Source organism: Canis lupus, chromosome 25 (assembly GCF_011100685.1).
Source record: "Canis lupus familiaris isolate Mischka breed German Shepherd chromosome 25, alternate assembly UU_Cfam_GSD_1.0, whole genome shotgun sequence".
Taxonomy (NCBI): domain Eukaryota; kingdom Metazoa; phylum Chordata; class Mammalia; order Carnivora; family Canidae; genus Canis; species Canis lupus.
Window position 1 is genome coordinate 43,111,365 of NC_049246.1, and position 27,601 is coordinate 43,138,965.

General features: G+C 50.6%; 2 protein-coding genes and 1 long non-coding RNA gene across 7 annotated transcripts in view; 1 reads left to right on the top strand and 2 right to left on the bottom strand.

Moving 5' to 3' along the window:
• Positions 1-4,420, bottom strand: part of GPR55 (G protein-coupled receptor 55) — a 68,863-nt gene extending 64,443 nt beyond the window's left edge. The window contains exon 1 of one of the 2 annotated variants that reach the window (XR_005378792.1): positions 4,193-4,420. The gene's annotated coding sequence lies outside the window, so the exon portion shown is untranslated. The remainder of the gene's footprint in view (positions 1-4,192) is intronic. The other variant, XR_005378789.1, reaches the window with a different exon arrangement.
• A 3,032-nt stretch (positions 4,421-7,452) lies between these two features.
• On the top strand, positions 7,453-26,170 carry SPATA3 (spermatogenesis associated 3). Of its 4 annotated transcripts, none has more exons than XM_038574157.1 (4): positions 11,958-12,417; positions 15,922-16,096; positions 18,687-18,831; positions 20,531-20,653. In XM_038574157.1, exons 1-3 carry the CDS (start codon positions 12,096-12,098, stop codon positions 18,790-18,792), a joined length of 603 nt encoding a protein of 200 aa, XP_038430085.1. In that variant the 5' UTR covers positions 11,958-12,095; the 3' UTR covers positions 18,793-18,831; positions 20,531-20,653. The 4 variants fall into 4 exon arrangements, with proteins under 4 accessions (XP_038430087.1, XP_038430086.1, XP_038430085.1 ...); XM_038574156.1 differs by lacking the exon at positions 20,531-20,653 and adding an exon at positions 26,118-26,170 and having other exon boundaries at positions 11,959-12,417; XM_038574159.1 differs by lacking the exons at positions 11,958-12,417; positions 18,687-18,831; positions 20,531-20,653 and adding an exon at positions 7,453-7,819 and having other exon boundaries at positions 15,922-16,057.
• LOC102151267 lies at positions 8,543-11,911 on the bottom strand. The gene is made up of 3 exons (XR_005378796.1): positions 11,634-11,911; positions 11,177-11,286; positions 8,543-9,583 (listed from the first exon to the last, which is right to left on the bottom strand). It is a non-coding gene; the product is annotated as an uncharacterized LOC102151267 (long non-coding RNA).
• Positions 26,171-27,601: the final 1,431 nt, after the last annotated feature.

Consider the following 27,601-nt stretch of genomic DNA (forward strand, 5'->3'; position numbering starts at 1 on the left):
TGATGGCTGAGTAATATTCCATTGTATATATATCCCACATTTTCTTTATCCATTCATCTGTCAACAGACATCTGGGCTCTTTCCATAGTTTGGCTATTGTAGACATTGCTGCTATAAACATTGGGGTGCAGGTGCCCCTTCAGATCACTACAGATGTTTTTTTTTTTTTTTAAATTTTTATTTATATATGATAGTCACACAGAGAGAGAGAGAGGCAGAGACATAGGCAGAGGGAGAAGCAGGCTCCATGCACCGGGAGCCTGACGTGGGATTCGATCCCGGGTCTCCAGGATCGCGCCCTGGGCCAAAGGCAGGCGCCAAACCGCTGCGCCACCCAGGGATCCCAGATCACTACAGATGTATCTTTGGGGTTAAATACCCAGTAGCGCAATTGCTGGGTCATAGGGTAGCTCTATTTTTACTTCTTGAAGAACTCTCATACTATTTTCCAGAGTGGTTGCACCAGCTTGCATTCCCACCAACAGTGTAAGAGGGTTCCCCTTTCTCCACATCTTCCCCAACATTTGTTGCTTCCTGTCTTGTTGATTTTAGCCATTCTCACTGGTATAAAGTGGTATCTCATTGTGGGTTTGATTTGTATTTCCCTGATGCTGAGTGATGTTGAGCATTTTTTCATGTGTTGGTAGCAACTCCATTTCTTCATAAAATGGAGTTCCTACGATGGTTGGAGCGGAGCTTAGGGATAGTGATTATATGACTCATCTATTTTTTTTTAATTTTTATTTATTTATGATAGTCACAGAGAGAGAGAGAGAGAGAGAGAGAGAGAGAGAGGCAGAGACACAGGCAGAGGGAGAAGCAGGCTCCATGCACCGGGAGCCCGATGTGGGATTCGATCCCGGGTCTCCAGGATCGCGCCCTGGGCCAAAGGCAGGCGCTAAACTGCTGCGCCACCCAGGGATCCCATATGACTCATCTATTACTGCATAACAAATTACCCCAAAATTTAGTGGCATAAGACAATATTATTATCTCACACCCTTCTGAGGGTCAGGAATAAGCAGTTTAGCTGAACAGTCTAGGATGGGTCTTTCACAAGGTTGCAGTCAAAGTATCAACCAAGGGTCCAGTCATTTGAAAGGTTGCCAAGGACTGGAAGCTTCCAAGATGGCTCCTTCTGTGGCTGTTGCCAAGAGGCCTCTCATTTCCTCTCATATGGACCCCTCCATAGGGCTTCTTGAGTGTCTTCACAATGCAGCAGCAGCTCCCCAGAGAGAACAATCCAAGAGAGCCAAACAGAAGCTACAATGTGGGTTTTTTTTTAACCTAGCCATATACATGTATTATCTATTTAAAACAATTAAATGATCTTTCAAAATAAATAAGAATCATGTATAAGATTATTCTATTTGGCCTAGTTCAGAAGTTTCCAAGTATTATTCAGAGACTCCTTTCCTCAAATGAAATTTTACAGGGAAATCCCAAGACGGAACCAGACACGAGGGCAAATGACCCAAACAGGTGCAAGGCCTGACACCCACCTCTCACATCTCAGTTTACAAATCTCTGGATTCAGCGTTCTATCTGAGCAGGACCTTCCTGACTTTTCAAAGTTGGAAATAAGAGCTTTTATGACATTTGAAATAGTAAATCCTCTTTTCTCAATATCCCTCATTATGAAAACATTTTATTTTATAAATATTTTAGTCAGAAAGTTACCCATCTTCAAAGGAAGGAAGGAAGAATTAGTCATTTGGTTGGAACAGAAATTCCTAACCTTTCCTCACTGTGCCCTTAAAACTGTGTGCCCAGGAGGCTTTACCACATGAGAGCATAAAACAATTGGAGAGGGTTTGCTTGTTCCAAGTGATCCCCTTTACCTCCTTCCTCACCCAGCCTTCCATTTCCCTTCCAATCCCCCCACACCATATCAATCAGGATTAGTCTCCAGAAGCCACTATGACAGAGGGTAGCCCCACCTCGGCCTTAGAATGCTGTGGTACTTACGGTATCCCGGCAATTTGCAGCCAGTCAGGCCTGGGTTTAGATCCCAGACCTGCCACTCACTAGCTGATTGAATTTGGCCAAGCTACTTAATCCCTCTGGCCTTGGTTTCTGCATCTAGAGTTTGGTACCCTATCCATTGCTGGGTTGCAGTAAAGATGATGTATGTGTATACCCAGCACACAGAAGGACCTCAATTAATCGGGGCAATTATTATTACTAAACACAAAGGAGAGTCTGTTAAATATCCCTCAACATCTTCCCTTCTTCCTTCTTCCTTTTTGTAATAGAAGGATTAACTGGGTACCTGGCCACCCAAGCAGAGGCCATATCTCCTGGCCTCTCCTGAAGCCAAGTTGATCACATGGCTAGTTCTGGCCAATGGAATATGAGTGGAAACACACTCAACTTCTGAATCATGCCCTAGAAAGGATACTACCTCTCCCTCCTTCCTGTCTTTGTATCCTCTGTCTGGGAGATAAAGAGTCCTGGGCCAGCTGCCTGGAGGCAGGAAAGGCAGCCACCTGCTGAGGGAGCAGAGCCTCTCCACCACCCCTGGATCATTGACCTTAGAAGTAATGTCGTTTCTAAGCCAATATATCCTTGGATCTGTTACATCAACTTAGATGAATCACGAAGGAGTGCAAAGTTGTTGAGAAGGAAAAATTTTCCCTCCTTCCCTTCTGGGTTCTTTAGTTGGTCTAACGATTAAATTGACATAAAACAGATTAACAGGAGAAAAACAAATTTAATTTTGTACATATGGGAGCCCCATAAAAATAGGAGACTCAAAGGCAATGGGGCAATTAAGGCTCACATGCCATCCTGTGCTAAGGAATGGGACAAGGGGCCTGGGACTCCAAAGAGAAGGAGGACAATTTATAAGATGATGAGAATAGGTTCAGTAATCAGACGTTGGCCTTGCCATGCAGGTAAGTCTCTTAGATTTTAAAAAAAAAAAAAACTCGCTTTCTGGGCCAGACCCCTTTATAGATGCTTTTAGGCAGTTAAGAGAGAGGTAAAAAGCTTTTCCTGAGTCTTTTAGGTCTTGATTGCCTTCAGCTCAAAATAATCCACACACCAAAGTAACACATTTCGGGGTGGTATATTCTGTTCCCCTTCAGAGTGTATGCTCTGGAGTCTTAGAATTCACTTTTTAACACCAGCACATACAGTACCCGACTTTAGTGCCACCCCTGCCATATGTCTCTCTCCCTCCAGAAAAAAAAAAAAAAAAAAAAAAAAAACAGAAGGGCTGCCAGGAATGCCAGGCCATCAGCCCCATCCTCCTACTCTGTAAGGTCACACTAAAGCCGGTGGCCCTGCCACATCCCCGCTACATTTCCTACATAGTGTCTTCACTGTCCCCAAGGGCATGGCCTAGGTGGGACCCTTTGTCAGTGGCACTCAAGGTTTAACCTTCCAATGAAGGGCAGTCCACCCTGGCGGACGGTCTGATCACTGTCTGACTCACTGAGGGTGAGGAGCACGGTATCACCCCTCCCAGCAGCCTTGCCTGCCTTTGCCCTCAGTCGAGGGGGAAAGAGCAAGGGGAGGAGAGCGCTCTTCCCTCCTTACAGCTCAGTTCAAATCTATGTTTTGGGAGCCTGGGACCTCTAGTCCTTTGTGACTGGTCCTCCCCAGTTGTTGAGAACAGCTGGTTTAGAAAGTGCAGGTCAAGGGACTCCTAGGTGGCTTAGCGGTTGAGCATCTGCCTTTGGCTCAGGGTGAGATCCCAGAGTCCTGGGATCAAGTCCCATACTGGGTTCCCTGCAGGGAGCCTGCTTCTCCCTCTGCCTGTGTCTCTGCCTCTGTGTGTTTCTCATGAATGAATAAATAAAATCTTTAAAAAAAGAAAGAAAAGAAAAGAAAAAAAAGAAAAAGAAAGAAAAGAAAAGAAAAGAAAAGAAAAGAAAAGAAAAGAAAAGAAAAGAAAAGAAAAGAAAAGAAAAGAAAAGAAAAGAAAAGAAAAGAGAAGAGTGCAGGTCAAGTGCAGGCAGGGCCTCCTTCCTCCCACGGTAATCAAATCTTAAAGACTCCCACACCCAGGTCTGCCTGTGGAAAGGCAGACGGGCCCAAGTGGCCAGGTGGGCAGGTCTGATTTATCCCAGATGAAACTAGCATCACTTTATAACACAGTAACCTGGCATCTGGCCCCCTAAGGAAGGGCACCCATGACCTTTTGGGTTTGCTGAGGAAAGGGGGAGGGGGCGGGAGGTGTTCTTACCAACACAAGGCAGATGGAAGGTGAACGGAGTCTCTGGTCCAAGGCGGAAAAACCAGGACAGGGAAAGGGTCCCCCACCACTGTCCATCCTGCTTCTGCAGAGCTGCGGGCAAGTCTTCTGCTTTTACTTGGTCTTCTCAAATTCCCTGGCCTGAGGGGGACCTGCAGCTTTCAGCAGGATCCCAGCTCTGGCTTTTCTGGTTGACACCTTGCTTTTCAGAGTTTTTAATTTTTATATACTTTTTTTAAAATATTTTATTTATTCATGAGAGAGCGAGAGGGGCAGAGACACAGACAGAGGGAGAAGCAGACCCCATGCAGGGAGCCTGACGTGGGACACGATCCCAGGTCTCCAGGATCAGGCCCTGGACTGAAGGCGGCCCTAAACCGCTGAGCCACCGGGACTGCCCGATTTTTATATATTTTTTAAAAGATTTACTCTGACAGAGAGAGCATGAGCACAAGCAGGAGGAGCAGCAGAGGGAGAGGGAGAAGCAGGCTCCCCACTGAGCAGGGTGTCCGATGTGGAGCTCGATCCCAGGACCCTGGGATCATAACCTGAGCTGAAGGCAGACAGTTAACCAACTGAGCCACCCAAGTGCCGCTCATTTTTATATTTTTAAAAATTGTAAACAATCTAATAAAGCTTATTAAAAAAAATTAACTGGGGAAAAATTTTCCCCACCATTGAATTCCAGTCATTGTGGCAGCCTTGAATACCTCTGTCCCATTTCCCCAGGGCAGATAAGGAGTTTTTATGCTTTTTTAATTTGGTTTTGCTAAAGATCTTTCTGGTATGTTTACAAGCCTCTGGTGACTTCTGAGGTACTGATTGGTCTCTGCCTCCAGTTTGTAAGACTCTTGTAATTTCTTAAGTGATCCGAGCACTAGGAGCATTTTTTGTACTACTAGTTGGTCATTGACCCTGTCCCTGCACAGAGCTCCTAAATCCTGTGGAATTTCCTGGATGATGAGGTGGCTTTTGTTCTAATGAGGTGACTCTGAATGGGCTCCTGGGTGGGGGCTGGTCACCAGAAAGACCAAGCCATGATTAAGTTTGGGATTTGGGGGAGTGCTTGGGTGGCTCATTCAGTTAACCGTCTGCCTTTGGTTCAGGTCATGATCGCAGAGCCCTAAGATCGAGTCCTAAGATCGAGTCCCGCATCAGGCTCCCTTCTCCACAAAGAGCCTGTTTCTCCTGCTTTCTCTGTCTCCCTTCTCTGTCTCTCCTGAATAAATAAAATCTTTTAAAAAATAAATAAAAGTTTGCAGGCACCTGGTTGGCTCAGTGGTTGAACGTCTGCCTTTGGCGCAGGTCATGATTCTGGGATCCTGGGATGAGTCCCACTTTGGGCTCCCTAAAGGGAACCTGTTTCTCCCTTGGCCTATGTCTCTGCCTCTCTCTGTGTGTCTCATGAATAACTAAATAAAATCTTAAAAAAAAAAAAAAAAAGTTTGGGATTTTCAGCCCCATCCTCTAGAGAGAAGAGAGGTGCTGGAGATGCAGTTAATAAATGATCATGCCAAAAAAATAAATAAATAAATAAATAAAATAAAATAAAATAAAATAAAATAAATGATCATGCCTACATGAGGAAGGCTCCATAAAATCCCAATAGTGCTGGGGTTCAGAGAGCTTCCAGGTGGACAAACATGTGGAAGTTCAGGGAGAGTGGTTGTGCCCTGCCCAGAAGTGGGATGAAAGCTCCATGCCCCTTCCCACACACCTTGCTCTTCTATCTGAATGCTCATCTGTGTCTTCTATATCCTTTTTTTTTTTTTCAAATATTTTGAGAGAGGGATCCCTGGGTGGAGCAGCGGTTTGGCGCTTGCCTTTGGCCCAGGGCGCGATCCTGGAGACCCGGGATCGAATCCCACGTCGGGCTCCCGGTACAGGGAGCCTGCTTCTCCCTCTGCCTGTGTCTCAGCCTCTCTCTCTCTCTGTGTGTGTGTGTGACTATCATAAATAAATTTAAAATTAAAAAAAATATATTTTGAGAGAGAGAGAACACGTGCACAACCAGGTAGGGAGGGACAGGGAGCAGCAGACTCCCCACTGAGCAGAGAGCCCAATGTGGGCCTCAATCCCAGGACCCCGGGATCATGATCTGAACCAAAGTCAGATGCTTAACTGACTGAGCCACCCAAGTGCCCTTGCTATATCCTTTTATGATAAACTAGTAACAGTAAGTAACTGTTTTCCTGAGTTCTGTGAGCCATTCTAGCAAATCAGTTGCACTAGTGGAGGGCACTGTGGAAACCTCAGATTTACAGCCAATTGGTCAGAAGCACAAGTACCAACCTGGACTTAGAACTGGCATGTGAAGGTGGAGGGGCAGTCTTGAGGGACACCACCCTTGATCTGTAGGATCTAAAGCTATGTCTAGAGAGATTGTGTCAGAATTGAATTAAATTGTAGGACTCCCAGCTGGTGTCCCCGAATTGCTCCGTGTGAGGAAAAAACATATATTTGGTGACCAGAAGTGTCAGAGTGCAGTTCTGTGTGAGTAGCAAAGGAAAATTACAGAAGGGAAAGACTGGATTTTTCAAATACATACCCACAGAAGACCGGAGGGGATCCTGAACCATCTCCTGCGGCTCCAGCAGTTCAGACTGGAACCAGGACCCTGGCTCCCAGATCACCCAGAGAACAGCAGCTAAGCCGAGCCCGGGTAGGGCCTGCCTCCCAGGCTCAGCCAACAGAACCCCTCTCGTTGTTCCTCTCTGCTTTTCAAACGTCCCAGGTGCAGTGAACATCTGGATCCACTGCTTTGCTTTGCTTTTTTCTCCCCTCACTGTGTTTTAAATACCCGCGAGGTGCAGGAAGAGCTGTTTTACTTGGAGGCTTGGGCACAAGGGTCCATCCCCGAGATAGACGGATTTGCCCTTGAGGTGCCTGGGTCACTCAGGGGGCGCAGTGGTTGAGCATCTACCTTTGGCTCCGATGGTGATCCCAGATCCTGGAATCGAGTCCCGCAGCGGGCTCCCGCTTCTCCCTCTGCCTGCGTCTCTGCCTCTCTCTGTGTGTCTCTCATGAATGAATAAATAAAGTCTTTAGGGGGGAAAAAAGGATTTGCCCTTTTGACACCAAAGACATACGAAATGACAGAGAACCTAAACACAGGGGGGCGTTACAGCGACGCGCAGCAGCGACTTCCCTAAATTGGAAGATTTCCAAAAAATAGAGGGCGGAGGCCCTTGGTCAAGGCAGGAAGGGGTAGGGCGCGGGGGGTATTGTGACATGCCCCAGGGAAGGGCGGCCTGTCCCGGGGCCCACCGAGGCCCGGGCCCAGAGGGGCAAGAGAGCCGGACCCGACATGGAGCCTGGGGACGGGTCCTCCGGGGCCGAGTCGCCGCAACAGGCCCGGGCCCAGTGCCTCGAGGGCCACGGCCAGATGCTGCTGTTCGGCGAGCTCTGGAAGCAGGAGTGCGGCCTGCAGGACGTTCTGGAGCAGGCCCCGGCCCATCTTTGCGCCAGGCCCTCGTCCACCCGAGCCTCGAGCGGCCACAGCAGCTCCAGCAACCGCGCCCCGCGGCGGCCCAAGCGCCCGGGCGACAGCCTGCGGAACAGCGCCCACTGCCCGGCCGCCAAGTCCCGGCGCTGCGCCCAGACGACGCCCGGCGACAGGTGCAAGGCTGCGGGCGCGCGCTCGGACCCCGAGGAGGCGGGGGAGGCGGGGGAGGCGGAGGCGGCGGGGGAGGCGGAGGCGGCGGAGGAGGCGGAGGCGGCGGAGGCGGCGGAGGCGGCAGAGGCGGCGGAGGCGGCGGCGTCGGGCTGCTGCAGGGGTCCCCGCCCGCCGCCCGCGCGCCCCTCGCGCCCCTCGCGCCCCTCGCGCCCCTCGCGGCTGCTCCTGGTGCTGTGCCGCGCGTCCGCGCTGCGCTCCGACCTGCCCCGGCTGCAGCTGCTCCTGCAGCAGGTGCACGCGCGGCGCCGCCCAGCGCCCGCCGCGCTCGTGGGGATCGTGGTGCAGCCGCGGCCCGAGGAGGAGGCCGAGGCGCGCCGCCGCATGGAGACCCTGCTCTGCAGCGCCTTCGCGCCGCACAGCCCCTCGGTGGAGGTGCACACCGCCCTGTTCCGCCCCAGCCGCTCCCAGGGCACCCTGGACGTCCAGCGCGCCCCCAGCCGAGCGCACCAGGCCCGGGCGCGGGGCTGCGGCGCCCTAGTGGATCAGGAGACGCAGACGGCTGGTGAGGGGCCCGAGGGCGGGCGGGTGAGACACTGCAAGGACGGAGGGGGTGCTGGGCTGGTCCAGGGTCTCGGGGACAGATCCCCCAGGCCACCGTCCCTCTCCTCGCGCTCCCACTTTACCCCGTGTGGGGTGAAGACTAATTAGAGTTCTCACCCCAGGTGTGCTCACTGCGGCAACCTCTGGTCACAAGTGTTCACATTTATTTAGTGGGTACAGTTACACTTCCCACCCATCCACCTAGCTAGCTCCTTTCCCCTCCATCACACTCTGGCAAGCTATGGATTTGGGAGGTTGAGGGACCCAGGCCCTCTCCCCATCCACTTATCCCTTGCATGGTTCTGTAGGCTCCTCCTCCAAGGGAATCAGAATTTACAATAAAGACCTGCCTGTTGTGAGGCAGGCACTGTTTTGAGGGCTTTTCAGGTCTGATCCTCGCAGCCATGCTCTGGAGGAGGTGCTGTGTCAGAGTAGCTGGCCAAATGCAAAATTCTTACTCAGCCCTTGAGAGCTTTCCTATCAAGGAATCCAGGCCTGTGGGCCCAGAGGGTTGGTGTGTGAGTCCAGGGCCCTGGACAGTGGGCCCTGGGATGAGCACCAGGTACTTGGAAGTCCCCTCCAGAGGCGGCAGCAGGGAAGAAGGAAGTGCTCCAGGCAGGGAGTTCCAACACCCGGTTGGTCACCTTACTGGTGACCAGAGCAGGCTGTCCCCTCTGAGGGCTAGTTACCCTTCCTGACATGACAAGAGCCAGTTGGTGTGTGAGGTGTCCTCCAGCTATAAGATGCGGGCTTCCGTACCAATGTCGGCAGGCTTGCTGTGGTGCCAGAGGGCCAGAACCACTGAGTATGCATTTTCACACCCTCAGAACCTTACCCTGACTTCGCATCCCTGACTTCGCATCCCCTTAGACTCCATCTTCTCACTTTCCCAAATGGCGCTTGAGGTTGTCCCATGGCTGCCATGCCGAGTAGGAGAGCCCCTTGCCCCTGGACTGTTCTGTAATCCTCAGCCTGGGCCAGAAAACCATAGGCCCTTTTGGAAAATAACCCCTTCGGGATGCCGTCTGTGAGGTGCCTTGGCCTTCATGATCCATGCTCAGTCTGCCTTCCGTGGTTTCCTGCTGCCTTTGTCCTCTTACCCTCAACTTCGAGAAGCTCCTACGGAGCCTCTTCTCTGGACTTTCGCCCTCCAGGGTCTTCCCAGCCTGGAAGTAGGGAAGTCGGGAGGAGAGAAGAAACAGGGCTTTAACACCATGCAGCCTATGACCTGGGGCTCAGAGAGGGAGGGGTCACTTCCAGTTGGGGATCTCGAGAAAGGTGTATGAGGAGGTGGGTTCACTTGAGATGGATCTTGATGATAGACGTGTTTTGACAGAGAGGGAGATGGGCCTGATAGGGAGGAAGGGCTTTCACAAATGCAGGAAAGCAGACTTCCATGCTCATGGCTGGCAGGAACCGGACAGGTGGCAGCGAGGTGGTCAGTGGGCCTGGGACACCGGTCTGTGACTATGTTACACATGAGTCGGACTTCCAGCTAGGGACTTGCGCTCCAGCTGGAAGGCCATGGAAAACCTTCTAGTAAAGTATTGCAGTCCCATTCTTCCTCATCCCTCTGGGGCAACCTCTCACTTCACGGGTGCCCTCTCCTAGCTTCTTGGGACCACCCTTCTAAAGAACCCACCCATATTTTCTTCACTGCCATAGAAAGACTCCCCACTCCTCTCGAAGCCTGACCTTCTATGTTTCTCCCATCGCCCTCCCCAGACACAGGGACCTGCTTTCTGTGCCATTTGGCTCCTTGTTGTGAAAATGGCACATTTCTTTCATCGCTACCAGGAAATACTACCCATGTGTGTTCACCCTTTATCTAATTCATCTAAACCAATGATTCTCAGCCAGGGGCAGTTTTCACACATACACACACACACACCCTCACACACACCCCAGAGACATTTAGCACTGGTTGCCACAAATGGGGGAGGGGGCCGGGTAATTGCTACTGGCATCTCATGGCAAAGGCCAGGGATGCTGCTAAACTTCCTAAAATGCACAGGAGAATTATCTGGCTCAAACGGCAAAGATTTATCTGGCCCCAAATGTCGACAGAGCTGAGGTTTAGAACCTCTGGTTTAAATCAGGTTGAAGCCCCAGGCAAAAACCCACTGGTGTTTGAAAATCTAATTTTGCAGAGATACATGCCTGAGGAGTTCCTGACCTGTCTGCTAAATCTGGACAGGGTCCCTGACCTGGGTTTCCAGTCTCTCTGATTCTAAGTCGAATCACCCAGAGGGACCCGTTGCTCTTGACTTTACAGAATTACCACCTTCGTTAGACTCACCTGTTCCTTGAACCAAATTTACAGCTTTTATTGATCTGAGCTGTCTTCCACTTCTATCTTGGTGCCTCTTTTTTTTATTCAATCTTCTCACTCAAGGGAATTTTTTTTTCCCATTGATTTGTAAGGCCTGTGTAATGATCTGATTCCCTCTTGCCTTCTGGAATCATGAAATGAAGGAGCCTTGAATGGGAATTTAGCCCTGTCGATGCTTCCACCCAGCCCTGTGATCTTGGAAGGTGACTTAACTTCTCTAAACCCCAGTTTCTCTTCTGCAAAAAGAGAATCATTAAGGTCTTTTCAGACTCTAGAATCCCTAATATATTTTTCTGTCTTTTCACATCTCATATCAGATCTGGCCTCGTGTGGAAGTGTCTTCTAGCTATATCTGCCCTAAACCCTATCCTGGGGCAAGAGCATCGCCCCCCAGGAGCATGGGGTTAACAGTTAAACATTCACCCACCTCGTGATGCGTTAATGGCAGGTGTAGTCTTCTAACGTGAACACATTCTGCATTGTAGTCACAGTGTGACGTTTAGGGTTGTCTTTTTAAAATGCCTTACCGCTTCCATCCTAAAAGGAAAATCATGTTTACCTTCCAGGAATATTCACAGTCCCCTCATTGACCTGACAGAGTTTGAGGTTTGAGAGGTAATTGGTTGTTGCCAGCAAATGAGTTCAAAGAAAGTGCAGTTTTCCAAACAAAACCGTTATGTTTTATAGGGGGAATTCTTTGGCCAAAAGCAAGGGTTCTTATCAAGGTGGGGGTCCCTAGCCCCTTCCCGGGGTGAGGAGGGCAGATTTTGGAGAAAGGGAGAAACCACTTTAAGATCATCTGAATGGGGGCAAAGCTGAGATGGGAGAAGCCTGTGGACGTCCCATGGACCCCCGAATCTTCAGTAAAATTACCAAAAACTCACAGACTGCATGGTGAAGTAGTTTGTTTGCTTTTGGTATGTGGAGCCTGGTGATATTGCTGAGCGTCCCAGCCAGGGTGTCTGAGAGCCACACAGAGAGCGCATAGGGACCCAGGAACACAGCAGCAGAGGCGCTCTGGTCGCAGAATCGCGGGGTGCCAGGGTGTCACAGGCCCCGTGGCCACGCTGAACCAGGTCCCTGAGGGCCCCGTGGCTGCCTTCCGCCCATCCCAGTAACTGGGGGGGAGGCAGGACTGGCAGGCTGCTGTGGGCTGAGAAGAGCCCTGCCATAGGAACCACCTGGCTTATTGTGACCTCACAGGAGGGGTGGAGGTGACTATTCTCTGTAGGTCCATCCCGTGGCCAGAGCCTTCCCCCAGGGCAGGGGCAAACGGCCCCTCCAGGAGGGAGCCGGAAGTTTAGGCAGCTCCATGTAGGTCCACGTTTAGGTGAAGAGAACCCACCATGAGGAAGGGCAAAAGGAAGAAGCCAGAGTCCAGACGCCGTGGCTCCACCCCACAGCAGGCCAGCTCCGAGGCCACCCCACAGCAGGCCAATTCCGAGGCCACCCCACAGCAGGCCAGCTCTGAGGCCATCCCACTGCACACCAGCTCTGAGTCCACCTCGCAGCAGCCCAGCCCGGGATCCACCCCGCAGCCCAGCTCTGAATCCACCCCCCAACCGCCTGCACCCCAGGCTGTCCCAGCTCCCGAAACCAACCCCCTCACCCGGAGCCTGGTGCCTCAGGACACTAACACAAAAGCATCCTCTCGATCCAGGAAAACAGGTGGGAAAACTTCTAACTCAAGAACTTCTGGCCTTCCTGCTGATGGACCCCCAGGGTCTCCTAGAAGCAGAGTCATTTCGGGTAGTAGTCCATGGTTGGCGTGTATTCTGGAACGGTGGTTGTTGACGTGTGACAGTTTGGGGGTTTGTTTTTACCCAGGAGACCAGGATTCCTGGGCTTTGCCATTCCTCACCACCCTGAGGCCCAATGAAGAAGGCAGCTGCACATACATATTGACATTTCACTTGGCTCAGTGGTGATACTTGCTTATTAGGAGTCAGAAGTGCCATGTGGCTGCTCAAAAATAAAAACCAAGGATGTATTAATAGAAGTTATATGGTTTAGGACAAGGGAGGTGATCATACTCTGTCCTCATTAGGCTATCCTTGCGTCCTGTAAAAGATGCCTAGCAACTCAGTCCAAAGTAGATAATCCCAAGAAGATAATGGGGGATGAAGGGGTGAGAAAGCAAGAACCATTTGATGTATAAGATTTGGTTGAAGGAACTGGAGGAAATCTGTCAAGTAACAGATGTGAGTAGACTCGTGGCATGTTGCCCTCAGATGTCTAAGGGTTGCCAGATAAAATATAGGACACTCAGTAAAATTTGAATTTCAGATAAGCAACAAATACTTTTTTAGTGTAACTGTGTCCCAAATATTGCCTGGGCAGTCTGTATCTTTATCGCTAATTCTGGCAGCCTTACCCATGGAAGACACTATAGACAGGCAGGTTTCTGCTCAACATGAAGACATTTCCAACAATTAACTCTGTCTGAAAATGGAATGGCTGTCTAGGGAATGTGGTCCTCCATCTTCTCGGGTAGCCAGAGTCTGAATGAGCATTGGATTGTGTAGAGGGAATGAATTCAAGTCGAGTTCGGGAGATGGGCTGGGTAATATTACTATTACTACTAATAATAATAATGGTAGTAACTAACAGTTATCACTGAGCACTTACCACATACCTAGCATTCAGCTCAGCTGTGTGAACCTTTCTTAACAGTCCTACAAAGGAGGTGTTATCATCATGCTCTCCCTTTTATAGATGGGGAAACTGAGGCTCAAAGAAATCAAACAATACACTCTCAAGCAGACACTGGTAACCCCGAAAGGGGGACTTCCATCTATTCTGACTCCATAATCCTCATTCTTAACTGCAGCATTGATCTTCTTGTCCCAAGAGTCCAGTGGTTTCCCCAAGAGGAAGAACACCCTTCTCCAAGCTTCTCTTGGCTTCACCATGAGCCAGTACCAATGGCTCTATGGTCCTAAGCAGGCCACACTCTCTGAGCCACAGCAAATTCCTCAGGGATGGTGTGGATAGAAACTGAATGTGAGGTGTGAGTGAGAGAGCTAGCTCCAAGCAGTCGCTGGGACAATGGAATCTCCGTGGCTAAGAATCAATTCGTTCTTAACATGTAGAAACAGTTTTGAGTGTTACATATTGCATATATTGTGATCATCAACCACTGGGGTAAACATTTCTGGATTACGGCCTTCAGAACTGATATCTGTAGAAAGCAAAATGCTCCACCCCCACATCTGTTGAGGAACGCGTGTGGCTCACTCCTGGTGAGGAATTCTGCTTATTGGGAAGGCTAAGCAGAAGACAGTGATGGCCTGCCCATGGCGACCATGGACACCCTGCATTTCTGCCAGAGGAATCTTCTCCTTTAGAGCCAGACTGGGGGAAAAAATGTTGGTGATAAGGAATGAAGGCCTGTACGTAAGGACACCATTTTCTAAAATTCAAATCTTTTATTCCTCAAGATTTTATTTATTTATTTATTTACTTACTTACTTATTTGTTTGTTTGTTTGTTTGTTTGTTTGTTTGTTTGAATTGGGGAGGGACAGAGGGAGAATCTCAAGCAAACTCCACACCAAGCGTGACGTGGGCCTCAATCCCACGACCCCGAGATCATGACCTGAGCTGAAATCAAGAGTTGGACGCTTAACCGACTGAGCCACCCACGTGCTCCTAAAATCCAAATCTTTTTGTACGCAGAAAACACTGTAGTTCGGAAAGTACAACCCTTGGCCTAAAATGACTGTAATCAAAAGATGGACGATAACAAGTGTTAGGGGAAGCTATGGGGAAACTGGAACCCGCATTCAAGGCTGGAGACAATGTGGAATGGCGCAGCCGCTGTGGGAAACGATCTGGCAGTTCCTCAGAGGGTCACACGTGAGGTTACCATATGATCCAGCAATTCCACTGCTGGGGACTTACCGAGAGAATTAGAAGCAAACATCCATACAAAACCTTGTACGTTCACAGTGGCGTTAGTAGTGATAGCCAAGAGGCGGAATAAACTCCCTGTCAACCACCCGATGAATGGATAAACGTGTGGTGTGTCCGTGCAATGAAATACCATCTGGCAATAGTGACACATGCTACAACGCCAGTGAGCCTCAGACACATTAGGCTAAGTGAAAGAAGCTCACCCCCCTCCAAAGACCACATATTGCATATGATTCCATGTATAAAATGTGCAGAAGAGGCAAATCCATTGCCAGGAACTGGGGAAGGGTGGAGAAAGCCAGTGACCTCTAAAGGGCCATGGGATTTCCTTGTGTAGGGGAGGAGAGATGAGAATATTCTGGAATTAGACAGTAATGATGGTTTTTACACCTTTGTTAATATACCAAAAACCATTTTAAAGGGTAAATTTTATGATACAGGAGTTAAATGTCTATTTAAAACAATTGTTTTAACAACAACAACAACAAAAATATAAGTCTTGGCCTTTTAGAATCCCTTCCTTCCCCATATTCCAGAAGTATCTGTGGTGGGCAGGTCTACAGAGGAAGCGTGCAGCAGCGGCCAGGTCAGTCACTGGCCTCATGGAGCTGACGCTGGAAGAACGTGTACCTGTGTCAAGAAGCCAGGACTGAAATCGTTCCAGGAGGAGGGCACTACCCGGCCAGAAGTCGCCTGTTCCGGCACCACCTCTGAGTCCTACTGGGGTCCTCAGCAGAGGACAAAGGGGAGAGAAGTTTAGGAAAGGGGTTCAAGGACTGTAAATCGGAGCAGCAGCCATCTGCTAGATAAATCAATGAAAATAACGAAATCAACTAAAATAAATCCAGAAAAATGGAACATGTTCCAGCTGCAGGCCGCCTGTCGCACCACTGTCCTTGTTTGGGAATTCCAACGGGGGGAGCACCAGATGAGTTAGAACCCCTAACTTGGGGTGAAGCTGAAGCCCCACTTCTTTAATCTCTTTGTTCTAAGGGCACATCCGAGGTTCTATGAGCCTCGGGTTCCCCATTTGTAAACTGAGAATAACCGTGTTCCCCTCGGCAGGACTGTCCTGAGGCGGAGAAGGATGTGAGGGACAGACAGCGAGCAGGTGCACGCCGCGAGGGCCAGCTTTCTGAAATGCCCTCCAGTCTCTGAAACAAGCAGGTCCCCGTGCTGCTAGCCTTCTCCCCCGAGCCTCCCGAGGGGCTCCCGGAGGCAGGGCGTCCCTCACGTCTCTCCTTCTCTGTCCATCCAGGGTCTCTGACTCGTGCGGGCCCACGAGCCTTCTGTTCCTGTTCCTCTTGCCCTGGCAGCTCTGCTTGCTGGCGTCGCCTGGGCCTGTGTCACAGCCGCATCTTTGATGTCCTCCTTCCTCGGGCCTGGCCGACCATGCCAGGGAGAGGATCCCCAAGCCTCCTCACTTTCTACAGGTTCTGGAGCACGTGGGGGGCTGGGCCCTCAGGGCTGCTCAGTTCCCGGGGCCCGGCTCTGCCCTGGACCATATTAGCAGCCACTTCTCCCTGGGACTCCCAGGCGGGAAGGAAGCCTCTCCGGGGTGGCCACTTCCTGGGGTTTGGCGCCCTGCCCTTTCTGACCAGGCCCATGCCCCAGGGTTCCCCACCTGCACAGGGAGGTGCCAGGTTTCTTCCTTACCTGGGAATTGCTTGGTTAGGAGGCTCATGTATCTCTTCTCCATAGTCATACTCCTTCTTCACTCCCAGTGCTTGGACAAGTCCCTGTCACTCAGGGCTTTGTGATCGAATGCTCTGTTTGGCCACCAGCCTCCTCTCATGACCCATACCAGAGCTGAGAGCCTCAGGTTCTTGACCTGCCTATGAATTTCCCTCAGAATTTTTTTAAAGATTTTATTTTATTTATTCATGAGAGTCACAGAGAGAGAGAGGCAGAGACACAGGCAGAGGGAGAAGTAGGCTCCCTGCGAGGAGACTGATGCGGGACTCGATCCCAGGACCCTGGGATCATGACCTGAGCCAAAGGCAGACGTTCAACCACTGAGCCACTCAGGTGTCCCTTTCCCTCAGAATTTAGTGATAAACACTGATTGCAGCTCACATGGCCCATTGGTAATAACAAGACCGCCCTTCTGAGGGTTTCACCCTCTTTCTGGCAGTCTCCACAGGGGACATGACCCCCGGGCTGGCCTGTGTGTAGCAGGGCAGGCTCCCACAGCATCATCCGCAGCACTCACCCACCCTTTCCTCTCCCATGAAGCCATCAGGTGAAAGCCACCTGGCGGTGGCTGCTTCCACTCACAGGAAGACACCCGTGCAGAAAACCAGACCAAAGATGCCAGTCGGCTTTCCCAGTGATGCAGTGCTATGTGCCTGCAGACCCCCAGCCCCAGGCCCCAGAGTACCTGCACCTGTACTCAGGGTCTCACCAGTGTCCACGAAGAGACTTCCCACTTGGGCATCTCATACCCCTAACCCAGGAGCAGAGCCCACCCACCCCTCACCCTCATCCTGCTCCTCTTCCTAGGTCTCTCCCCCCACCACACCCCCTCCCCATCCTTGAAAAGCACCATCTCTCAGACATAAGAGAGGCAAACAGATACCCAGGTGTGTTAGGAGGACATGTGTAGAGCTAAAAGCACAATCCGGTAAGTGCCATCAAGGAACAACCTGCCTGCCACTCACCTTTACTGACTTTCCTCCCACACGCTTAGTATTTCTGTCCATCTGGTGTCGAGCCAGGCCACGGATTCATATCACCTAAAGACCAACAGGTGGGAACACCTATTCTGCATAGAATACTAGGCGCTGTGAGGAAAACCAGAACACGGAACTTGACCCCTTAAAATCATACAGTCTACGTGGTTAGCGGAGGCATGTGCATTTAGAAACTAGGGTGGAGGGCAGCCCGGGTGGCTCAGCGGTTTAGCACAGCCTTCAGCCCAGGAGACCCAGGATCGGGTCCCACATCAGGCTCCCTGCATGGAGCCTGCTTCTCCCTCTGCCTGTGTCTCTGCCTCTCTTTCTCTCTGTGTGTGTGTGTCTCTCATGAATAAATAAACCTTTAAATAAGAAAGAATTTAAATAAATAAATAAATAAATAAATAAAACCGAAAGAAAGAAAGAAAGAAAGAAAGAAAGAAAGAAAGAAAGAAAGAAAGAAAGAAAGAAAGAAAGAAATTAGGATGGAAGCCCGAAAGTGACCTCTATCCCATAGATGTTCAATGAGCTGCAGAAATAGAGTGCTCACTCCCAAGTCGGGGCCCAGGGAGACTTTGGGTACTGCGGTGAGTCTAAAGGTATCTTGGGATCTTTCGTGGCTTAAAATAAAAAAGAGCATTCTAGGTGGAGGGAAAGGTAAAAGCAAGGAGGCTCGGAATTCGGGAAGTGAGGGGAAAGAGCAGAGATGCCATCTGGCCAGGGAAGCCCTGTAGTCTTCATTCTGCTCAAATCGTAGCACCAGCTTCCATAATCTTTCCATTTCCCAGTGGCGTGGAATGTGGGATCTTGACTTTAAATACACATTCACATTAAGTACGATGCCCTAGTTTAGCAGGATCGTTGTCAAAATGGACATTGCGTTTTGGGAAAGCCTTCCTCACAATTTTTAGCATGATGGTACGTTTTCCTTGCCTGTGTGGTGAGTGTCACATGTGGTGTCCTCAGCTCTTCATCTCCAGAATGGAGCCACACGATAGAACCTACTTCTCAGGGTAGTTGTAAGGCTTGAGGGAGACGCAGGGTGTGAGATGTCGAGCACGGGGCCTGGCACACCTCGGCCTTCACCACTTCCCAGCTCTGCTCCCTGAGCGTCCGAGGAAGCTGGCATCCCAGGCTTGCCCATTTTCAAGTGCAGGGGGCCTTGTGGCAGGGATTTATTGGATGGGATGGGCAGAGCTGTATTCCCTTGTGAGGAGGATCAGTACCTGGGGAGATGGGCATTCCTGGAATCCTGAGGGGACCCTCCCATTTCTGCCTCCTCTGTCTGTAGACAGGCACCAGAGTCCCAACTTCCTCCAACCTGTGGGCTTTCTATTTTGCTCTACAGAAAACCTACAAGAAAACACTCAAGTCATCGTAATTCGCGTGCTCCGAGCTCTCAGGACTGCTGCTGTGGCTCTGGGGGCCCTAGGAGCTGCGTATTACATCATTGAATCCTTGTGAATACACCCCCCAGGCCCGTAGTCCAGCAGGTACGTGGATGGCCTCTGTGCCCACTCTCGCCCTTGCAGAGGGAACCCCAGGCCCACTGGGTCACCTCGCCAGCAGCACAGGGCTCAGGGCGTGTCTGTCCCTTCTCTGAATAGAGGTGGAATTTATGGGTGGACCAAGTCCCCAGGCTCTCAGGGGAAGCTTAAGAAATGAGTGACTTCCTGGCCTCAGGGTCATCTGGCAATGCTCCCTCAAGCAGCCCTGACACTCTTGGATAATGCTGGTCCCATTATTGGGATTGTCAAATCAGAGTTCCCCCAACCCCTCTGGTCACAGATACCAGACAGGAAGAGGCAGGAGAGCTGGCACAGAGGTTCTTACCCCTCTTAGGGACTTTCCTTGGAACTTTCTCCCTGCCAAGAAAACTTTCCCTTCTGAAGTGCTACTTGTCCTTTATGACCTGGTCCCATTTCTTCCATAAGCTTCAACCCCACTCCACTGCAGCTCCAGTGATTTCTTCCATCTTTTTTTTTTTTAATTTTTATTTATTTATGATAGTCACACAGAGAGAGAGAGAGAGAGAGAGGCAGAGACACAGGCAGAGGGAGAAGCAGGCTCCATGCACTGGGAGCCCGACGTGGGATTCGATCCTGGGTCTCCAGGATCACGCCCTGGGCCAAAGGCAGGCGCTAAACCGCTGCACCACCCAGGGATCCCTTCTTCCATCTTTTTAACACTGTTTTCTCCAGCCTATTCCATCTCATATTGTGGATGGTTTTTTGGCACACGTGTGGCCTGTCTCTGCAACTATACCTATTGCGAGATCCTGGAGGGCAGGGAGCATGCATTACACAACATCTCCAATCCTCCCCTTTGCAAGCCAGGCTCCTAGATGCAGAGCCTGAGGCAGGGATTTGGGTGCACAGGATTTATAAGGGAAAATGGGAGTGAGGAAGGTAAGAGAGGACAGAGGAAAGAGTGGAGCAAGGAGGAGGTCTCAGTTGGAGTTCAGCCTCAGCCTGACCCCAGGGGAACTCTGGGGCATGAATGGTCTCACCAAGCTGGTCTCACCTTGGAGTGAGAAGATTGGCCTTCTGTTCCCTTCCATCACTGAGTCATTGGCAACAGGGGTGGGGTTGGGGAGTGTATGTCTTTGTGGAAAAGTGGATCTCACAAGAGCTGGGGAATGGATGCACCGGCCCAGAAAGAGGATCTGGGTGGGTTCCAAGAGTGCCCACAGTTGTCCCCATAGTCAAGTCCATCTGCAGCGAATGCCTGATAATGGGGAGTGGTCAGATGGTAATGGCAGCTTTTCATCCCACCTCCAGAACTCCACCAGCCACAGGAATGCACAGGGAATGGCCACAGTGGGGCACTAGGTAGAAACAGATGCTCAAAGTATCTCAACAGCCCAGCCCCAAAAGTAGACTCACCATCTGCTCAGGGCCTCTGCTGTCTGGAAATCAAGGGACATCCATGGAAGAATGGAAGCACCCCAAGTTCCTGATATACCACAGCAGCTGAGAGCCTCACTTTCCCCATCTATAAATAGGGAAGATCATGATACCTATGTCTTGAGATTGTTGGAGTATGAGATAAGGAGCTCAGAGGACAGGTCTGGCCAGCTGGCAGGTTTTGTTACTGTTACCATTGTGGGAGTGGAGAGAACCAGTCAGAGCTGTAGGTTCTGGTCTTGGCTCTGCTACCTGGTAGCTGGGTCTTTTTTTTTTTTTTTTTAAGATTTTATTTATTCATGAGAGACACAGAGGGAGAGGCAGAGACACAGGCAGATGGAGAAGCAGGCTCCCTGCAGAGAGCTCGATGTGGGACTCGATCCCAGGACTCCAGGATCATGACCTGAGACAAAGGCAAGACGCTCAACCACTGAGCCACCCAGGGGTCCCCTGGTAGCTGGGTCCTAGGGGATGCATTGCTTAACCTCTGTGAGGGGAATGTCTTTGCTAAAGTAGGAAGAATGGTAACTACCTCCAAGGATGATGGTTTTGAGGATTAAATGAGGGGACATTCAGACAGCCAGGCCCAGTCCCAGGGGTTGAGTAGATGGTGGTGACTGGCAGTCTAAAGATTGCCCCTGAACTAAAGTGTTTTGTCCTAGAGGCTCCTTACATCTGGGCCCACGGTGTCCCCTTGCGTTCTGCCCCTGGAGACAGGCAAGCTTGAGGTCAGATCCCCTCCCACATCCAGTATCTCTGGGACCTGGGGCAAGTTCCTAAACTCTAGACATCTTCTTCTTCTTGTGTAATGGTGGTAATAACAGTACCCCTCTCACTAGGTTGTTGGGAGGAGTGGGTGAAAAATACACACATCGAACACTTAGGGCCTGGCATAGATGAGGCATTCAAGACGGCCGCCACCCCATCATCATCATCATCAACATCGCTTCTTAAACTCAGCATTCCCCCAATTTGGCCGACTTCAACACCTGCAATATCACTTAACTCCTTTTAAAATTAGCTTTCTTTTTCAAGGGAAATTTCAGTCTGGCCATAAATGGAAAAATCCAATCGCTTGCCATAAAAAGACTCACGGTAAATATAAACCCCAAATGCCGTGGAATTACAGCTGATGAGGGTGCCTAAGAAAGGCTCAGCTTTCAAGGCGGTGCCCTGGGGGTTCCAAGGACATGCGTTGGACCTTGAGGCAGGCAGCTCCCGGTGCTGTCTTCCACTTTAACCAAGGTTGAAAGGTGACAGGAACGGCAGGGATCTGGTTGCTTAACGTGGTGTCAGGTGCCACCTGAAGCATCGCATTAGTTCACACCGCCCTGAGCCCTGCGTGGAGGGGCCCAGGGAGGGGAAGGGGGATATCGTTGATAGCAATGTTGATAGCAAAGGGGGAAGACGAGAGAAAGGGAGTGTTATGGAACCCCACCCAGGGCCTGGAGCAGGTTAGTGCCCCCTGGCACTAACTGAGAGTGAATCGGTGGCAAAGCCAGCAAGACTCCCCAGAGACTGAGGCTGTGTGTTGGGGGTCCCGGGGGTTCAAGTGGCCGGTGGGGCTTTGCATCACTGACATCACTTAACAAACTTACAAATGCATGCTGTGCATGAGCTTCACACAGCTCACCTCTTTCTTCTGCTCCAAGGGGTGACTCCTTATGTCTTCTTAGGGAGTGCCTCTTGCCTGATGCAGGGTGGGGGTGCCGAGTTCTCAGGGCCAGATGCAACCAGTCCAGGGCCAGAACTCCAACCTGACGGGCTAGTCCTCCCAGGGACAAACTTCATCCCCCCTTACAGAGCTGTCCTGTGACCACTCTGGTTTCCCTTGAGGGAGAGGGAGACTGTGCCACCCACCTTGAGTGGCCTGAGGCAGGGTCCTTTCCTGGCAATTCTGGTGAGGTGGCTTTCCCCCATGTGACCCACTGCTTTTGTCAAATTACTGTTCCAGCACTGGGATGGAATGCTAATTGGCATTGGGGCACTTGAAATGTGTTTTAACTGACTTCTGCAGGGCCTGGCTTCTTGCAGATTTGCTTCTGCCAGAGACTGTGCTACAGTGTCCTAGCCCAATCAGTGGACATGGGGAGTCTGAGGTCTGAATTTGGTACCACCAGCAGGGGTCAGGAGAGGACTTTCTAGAAGCCTAGAAGTTGCAGTGACATTTCCTAGACATTAGTCATCCATAGTGTCTCCCACCCAGACTCCCCACTGTCCCCCACATGAAACCCTGCAAATTATGTAAACGAGCAAGTGGGTCAGCACAACCATCACATATCAGCACCGACCATGTGCCCTGCACCACACTGGGTACTATGAGACATGACAACACAGTAGGCCATGGATGGCCCAGGTCCACCAACAGGCCAAGCCTAGGTTTGGGACTCTAAAGTCTGGTAAAGTCTGTGGATCTAGGCTGGCCAAGGCACCCAGACAAAAGGGGCAGGCGATAATAATCCACATGGGAGCACAAATTCTTATCTGACATCCAAGCTAAAAGGCAGAGTCCAGATGAGGAAAAAGAGTGTTAATTAAATTATGCATTCATTCATTAAAGATTTCTTATGTACCTACCCTGTGCTATAGGAGTAAAACAAGAGACACAAGAGGTCCCCCCATCACCCACCCAGGGAGCCTGCATTCCCATGGGCACAGAGAGACAATGGACAAGTTAATGAATAAACAAGATCACTTGATTTAGTGGCTAGTGTCATCAAGGAAATGAAGATATACAGTTGATCTGATAAAGGGCAGAGAAGGGCGGGTGAGCAGGAGGGGTTGCTGCTGGACATAGGCTGGTCTGTGGAGGTTTCTCTGAACTGAGATGCATATGGCGGAAGGAGCCAGAAGATGGAAATCCGAGGGAAGAGTGTTCCTGCAGACAGACTAGCAGATCCAATAGTTAGGCAGGAAGGAGGAGTTTAACATGTTTGGGTGCCAGAGAAAAGGCCAATATGGCTGGAGCTCTGCAGGTCAGGATGCCACTGGAGGGGAGACCAAGGTCAGACAGGGCCTCGAGGATTTCTGTTGTGTTCTAGATGGGTTGGAAGCCCCCCAGAAGCAGAGCAATAGCAAATTCTTCATGGCACTTCCTGTGTGCAAGCACTGTGCTGGGTGCTTTACATATAGTAACTCATTTCATCCTCCCCTCAAAGGGGAGTCTCTCAAGCTGCTGGTTTTAACTTCAAAACAATCACAGTGCCTGTTGGATAGAGGATGGGGAAGGGGGAGGAAGACCAGGGGGGAATCATCTGTACTGGCCTAGGCAGGCAAAGATGGTGCTTGGACCAGGGGGATAGCTGCGGAGGGCAAAGTGACCAGGGACATGGTGGGGAAGGAATCAGCCAAGTCTTGCTGATATAGATTGGATGATATGATGAGGGAAAGGGAAGCCTCATGGAGGACTCCTTGGGGTGCCATTGCCAGAGGCACAGGGCACAGGAGGGAATGGAGATCAAGAGTTCTGTTTTGTTGTTACTATTGAGTTGTTGGACTACCAAATGGACATGTCACGGAGGCAGGTGGTTATATGGAAGTCACAGGAAAAGCGGGGTCTTAGCTCTAAGTGTAGGAGTAAGAGCTGAGATATATAGCCCCAGGCAGTGGCTAAGATGACTCAGGGAGAAGACAAAAATAGTGCAGAAAGCCAGTCAGGAACCCAAGCCAGGAAGATGCCATTTAGAAGGCTGGTAGGGAAGGAAGGTGCCAATGGGGAAGACACCTGCTGTGGGTCTGCTCAGGTTCTAGGCAAGCACACCGGGTCCCAGGAAGTTCTCAGAGATAAAGAGAGCAGATAGGTTTAGGTCAAAGAGTGGCATCCACAGGTAGGGAAAGGCAGCAAAGAGACAAGAATCTCAGGGGAAGGGGCTGGTTATCAGGGCTGTGACCTCTGCTGGTAAGGATCCTGCTGCTACATTTCTGCTTATTATTCTGTCCCTCACAGTGTGGACAGACAGACATGTGCTTCCCTATCCTGATGCAGGGACCCACCCCCCTCTGTAAACAAGTGAACAAAGGGAGGGCCCTGCCCCAGCACTCAGGTTCACAGCCTCATTGTTTCTTGGCTGGATGAGGTGACCCAGGCGCTTACTGGACTCGCCCTTCCCAGGCATCCTGCATGTTCAACCCTCTGCTCTCAGTGCTGATCCTTTCTGGTGCAAAAAGTTTTCCCTGCTTCATGAGAAGAATTCCTTAGCTTGACAGTTGAATGAAATTTACCTACCTCTAAGAGTTATGGCGCTTTGTCAACTGTAAAGTGTTCTGCTCTGACTTCTCTCTTTTTAATTCAGCTGTAAAATTGAACGTGTGAATAGGTAGGTTTCCAAATGCCACGAGGCATTTTAAGACTTGATTTGATAAGTGGAATGTGCGTTAGATCATTTGATGCCACAAATTTCAGAAAACCTTATTCAAGATGGTAAAAAGGAGGGAGGCCTGGGTGGCTCAGTTGTTGAGCGTCTTTGGCTCAGGGTGTGATTCCAGTTGGGGGATCAAGCCCCACATCGGGCTCCCTGTGAGGAGCCTGCTTCTCCCTCTGCCTGTGTCTCTGCCTCTCTCTGTATGTCTCTCATGAATAACTAAAAATCTTTAAAGAACAACAACAACAAAAACCCCAAAATGGTAAAAAGGAGATTATCTCAGGGAACAATTAGGAAGCATCAGGGGTCAGGAATGGTTAACTGAACAGTGTCATCAGAGACCTGAGGACTTATCCAGCTTTCAGCTCTGACACCCCCCAGCAGAGAAGGGGCTAGTTCCCCTCACGGGCAGACAGCTGGAAGAGTTCCCAGAACCGTAGCCTCATACCCTGACAGCCAGAAGCAGGAAAAAGGGCACCTCCTGCTTATGTCTTTTCTTGAATTAAGTTTTTCCCAGAAACCCTTGCCCCTGGCATACTTGCCCTCTAATTGGGGTGACATGCCCCTGAATTGGGTCTCATGCCTCTTCTTAAATTAATAGCACAGGGAGTTGAATTATCATGACTGGATTGCATGAATCCAGAGCTACGCCTACATTCTACCCCAGGTCTGGGGCTGAGGCTGTTTCCCTTTGCTGTTAAGCAAAGAAGTAGACCATCCAAACTAGATGGGACCCCCTGCCAGCAGCACCCACTACGATAGGCAAGAGTGATACAGAAGCAGAGTGTAGGATGAACTCCAATGCCCAGACCTGTTGTCTCGGGCAAGTGCTTTAGCCACTGAGAGCCACCCTGAGGGTATGTGCAAGTCAGTGTTGCTGTGCGTGGTTGAGCTACACTGAGTCATCCTGAATTCCTTAGGCTCAGCAACTAGACCCTGTGGAAAGGAAACCATTTGGTGTCCTTCTCAGCCCAGAGACTAAAGAACCATCGAGGGGCAGTGGTAAAGCCTCCTCTCTGGGAAAAAGTGTTTCTAGAATCTTCTTTCTTAAAGCTTGGTAAGCCCCTCTCTTAGCATCCCACCAATTATGACGAGGCACTAACAGCAAGGGGCTGCTTCCCTCCTCTTTTTTGGGCACTAAGCATAGTAAAATTCACGCCCCACAGCTCAATTTTGGTGGAGTGAGGCTCTATCACTGCCACTGGAGACCTGGGGGCGGGGAGAGGAAAAGAAGGCGCCAATGATGACTGAACCAAGTGCTTGCCAGGCACTTTGCATAAGCGCATTACAGCCTGAAGAGAAACACCAAGCTCTAACTGGCTGTGTTTGGATGAAAAGGAGAGTGGACAGGAGAATGGAAGAAATTTGAATCCTAAATAAATTTATTTTTCCACAGAGGATCTTAGCTGCTGAACCTTCAACCCACGGGGTTGCAAAATTGGAAAGCCACCAAAACTCCAAGGTCGTGGAATATCATCTAAGCTAATGGCTCTGTCCTTATTTTTCTTACAGATCCAGTTTCCATCAAGGATCTCTCTTGTCACCAAATAGAACAACAACAAAAAAAAAGATCTCTGTTTCATTAGTGTGTTTTACCCATAGACACAAAGTTGGACTTGGCAATGGGATGGAATGACTTTGTGAGCCCCAGGCAAACGAGGGAGGGACCCTGCGGTTTGGGGACCACAGACCCGAGAGGGGTTGGCTTCTTCTGCACATACTCACCAAACAAACTGTTCCTGATTTTCCCACTCTAAAAGCAAGAATTGTACAACTCAATCCAATACCTAACATAACGGTCAACTGCACTTCCATCCAGGGGTGATCCCAGTTGGTGGAAATAGGAGCAACATGGTGGCCCCTTTCCAGGCTTGCACCTGGGGGAACAGAGGCTCTGTGCCAAGGAACACTGTCTCTAGGAAATGGCTTTATTTAGCTTCATGTATAATGGGAGCAGCACAGGGATAGGGCTAGGCACCACTCCCAGCCTTGTGGTCTGACCTGTGACTTAGCTGCACCCCACCAGAGCCTGGTGGGTCTTGAGCCACTGAGGCAGAGATCTCAGTTCAAAGTGATCCCAGGAAACACCAGGAGGGGAGAGGGGTGTGAAACAGGGAAGGGATGACAGTCAAGTCAGGTGCAGTGACCACTGGGGACAATGGAAGCTTAGTTCTGCTGGGGCAGCTGGGGGTGGAAAGGGACCATATACCTCAGAGTAATCCCAGTAGAGGCGGGAAAGCTGGATGTTTCTATACCCATCCCATTGGTCTTCAGTAAAGGGCTGCTGGAATGGAGGTGCTTAATTCCCCCAGGACTTTCTCATCCACTCCAGAGATGGAGCTCCATGGCAAAGAAAGGTAGATGGCGGCAGTGTGGAGTCCAGATTGCCCTGAAGCCTCAGTAATGGCCAGGGGATGGGAGGGGGTGGTTAATGGGGAGGAGAGCTCTGAACTCAAGTAAGCCATGCGCAGAGCCATGCCCGAGGGACCCGCTGTACCTCTAAGAGCTGGTGAGGACAGCTAGGAACCAGCAGGACAGCCCTTGAGGAGGCAGGGAGCCGGCCTACTTGCAACAGGGAAGGTGGGATTGGCAAGGTGAGCCGGGCCAGGTCCCAGGAAGCCCAGAGCCCATTCACCACCTCCCAATCCCAGGATTTTCTTTCCTAAACAGGCACTGGTAGGTGGGGAGAGGGTACACCACCTCTAGGGAGCAGCCTCCCTAAGAAGAATGCAGACTTCGCGGGTCAGGGAGAGTCATGCTGCAGGCCGGTCCTGCAGGCCATAGACATGGTGGAGAGGACTGGGGCCCATGGCTTCTGCCTCTGGTCAGCCTGGCTCCTCTGACTGAAGACCTTTAGCTCCTTCTTGCCTAGCCTATTCATTGATCCCTTTTCATAAATGTCAGACAACCTAACCCAAACTGGCCTCAACAAAGTGGGGATGTATTGACTCCAATAAAAGTGGAGAGAGAATTCCAGCTCAGAGGTGGCTTGTTCA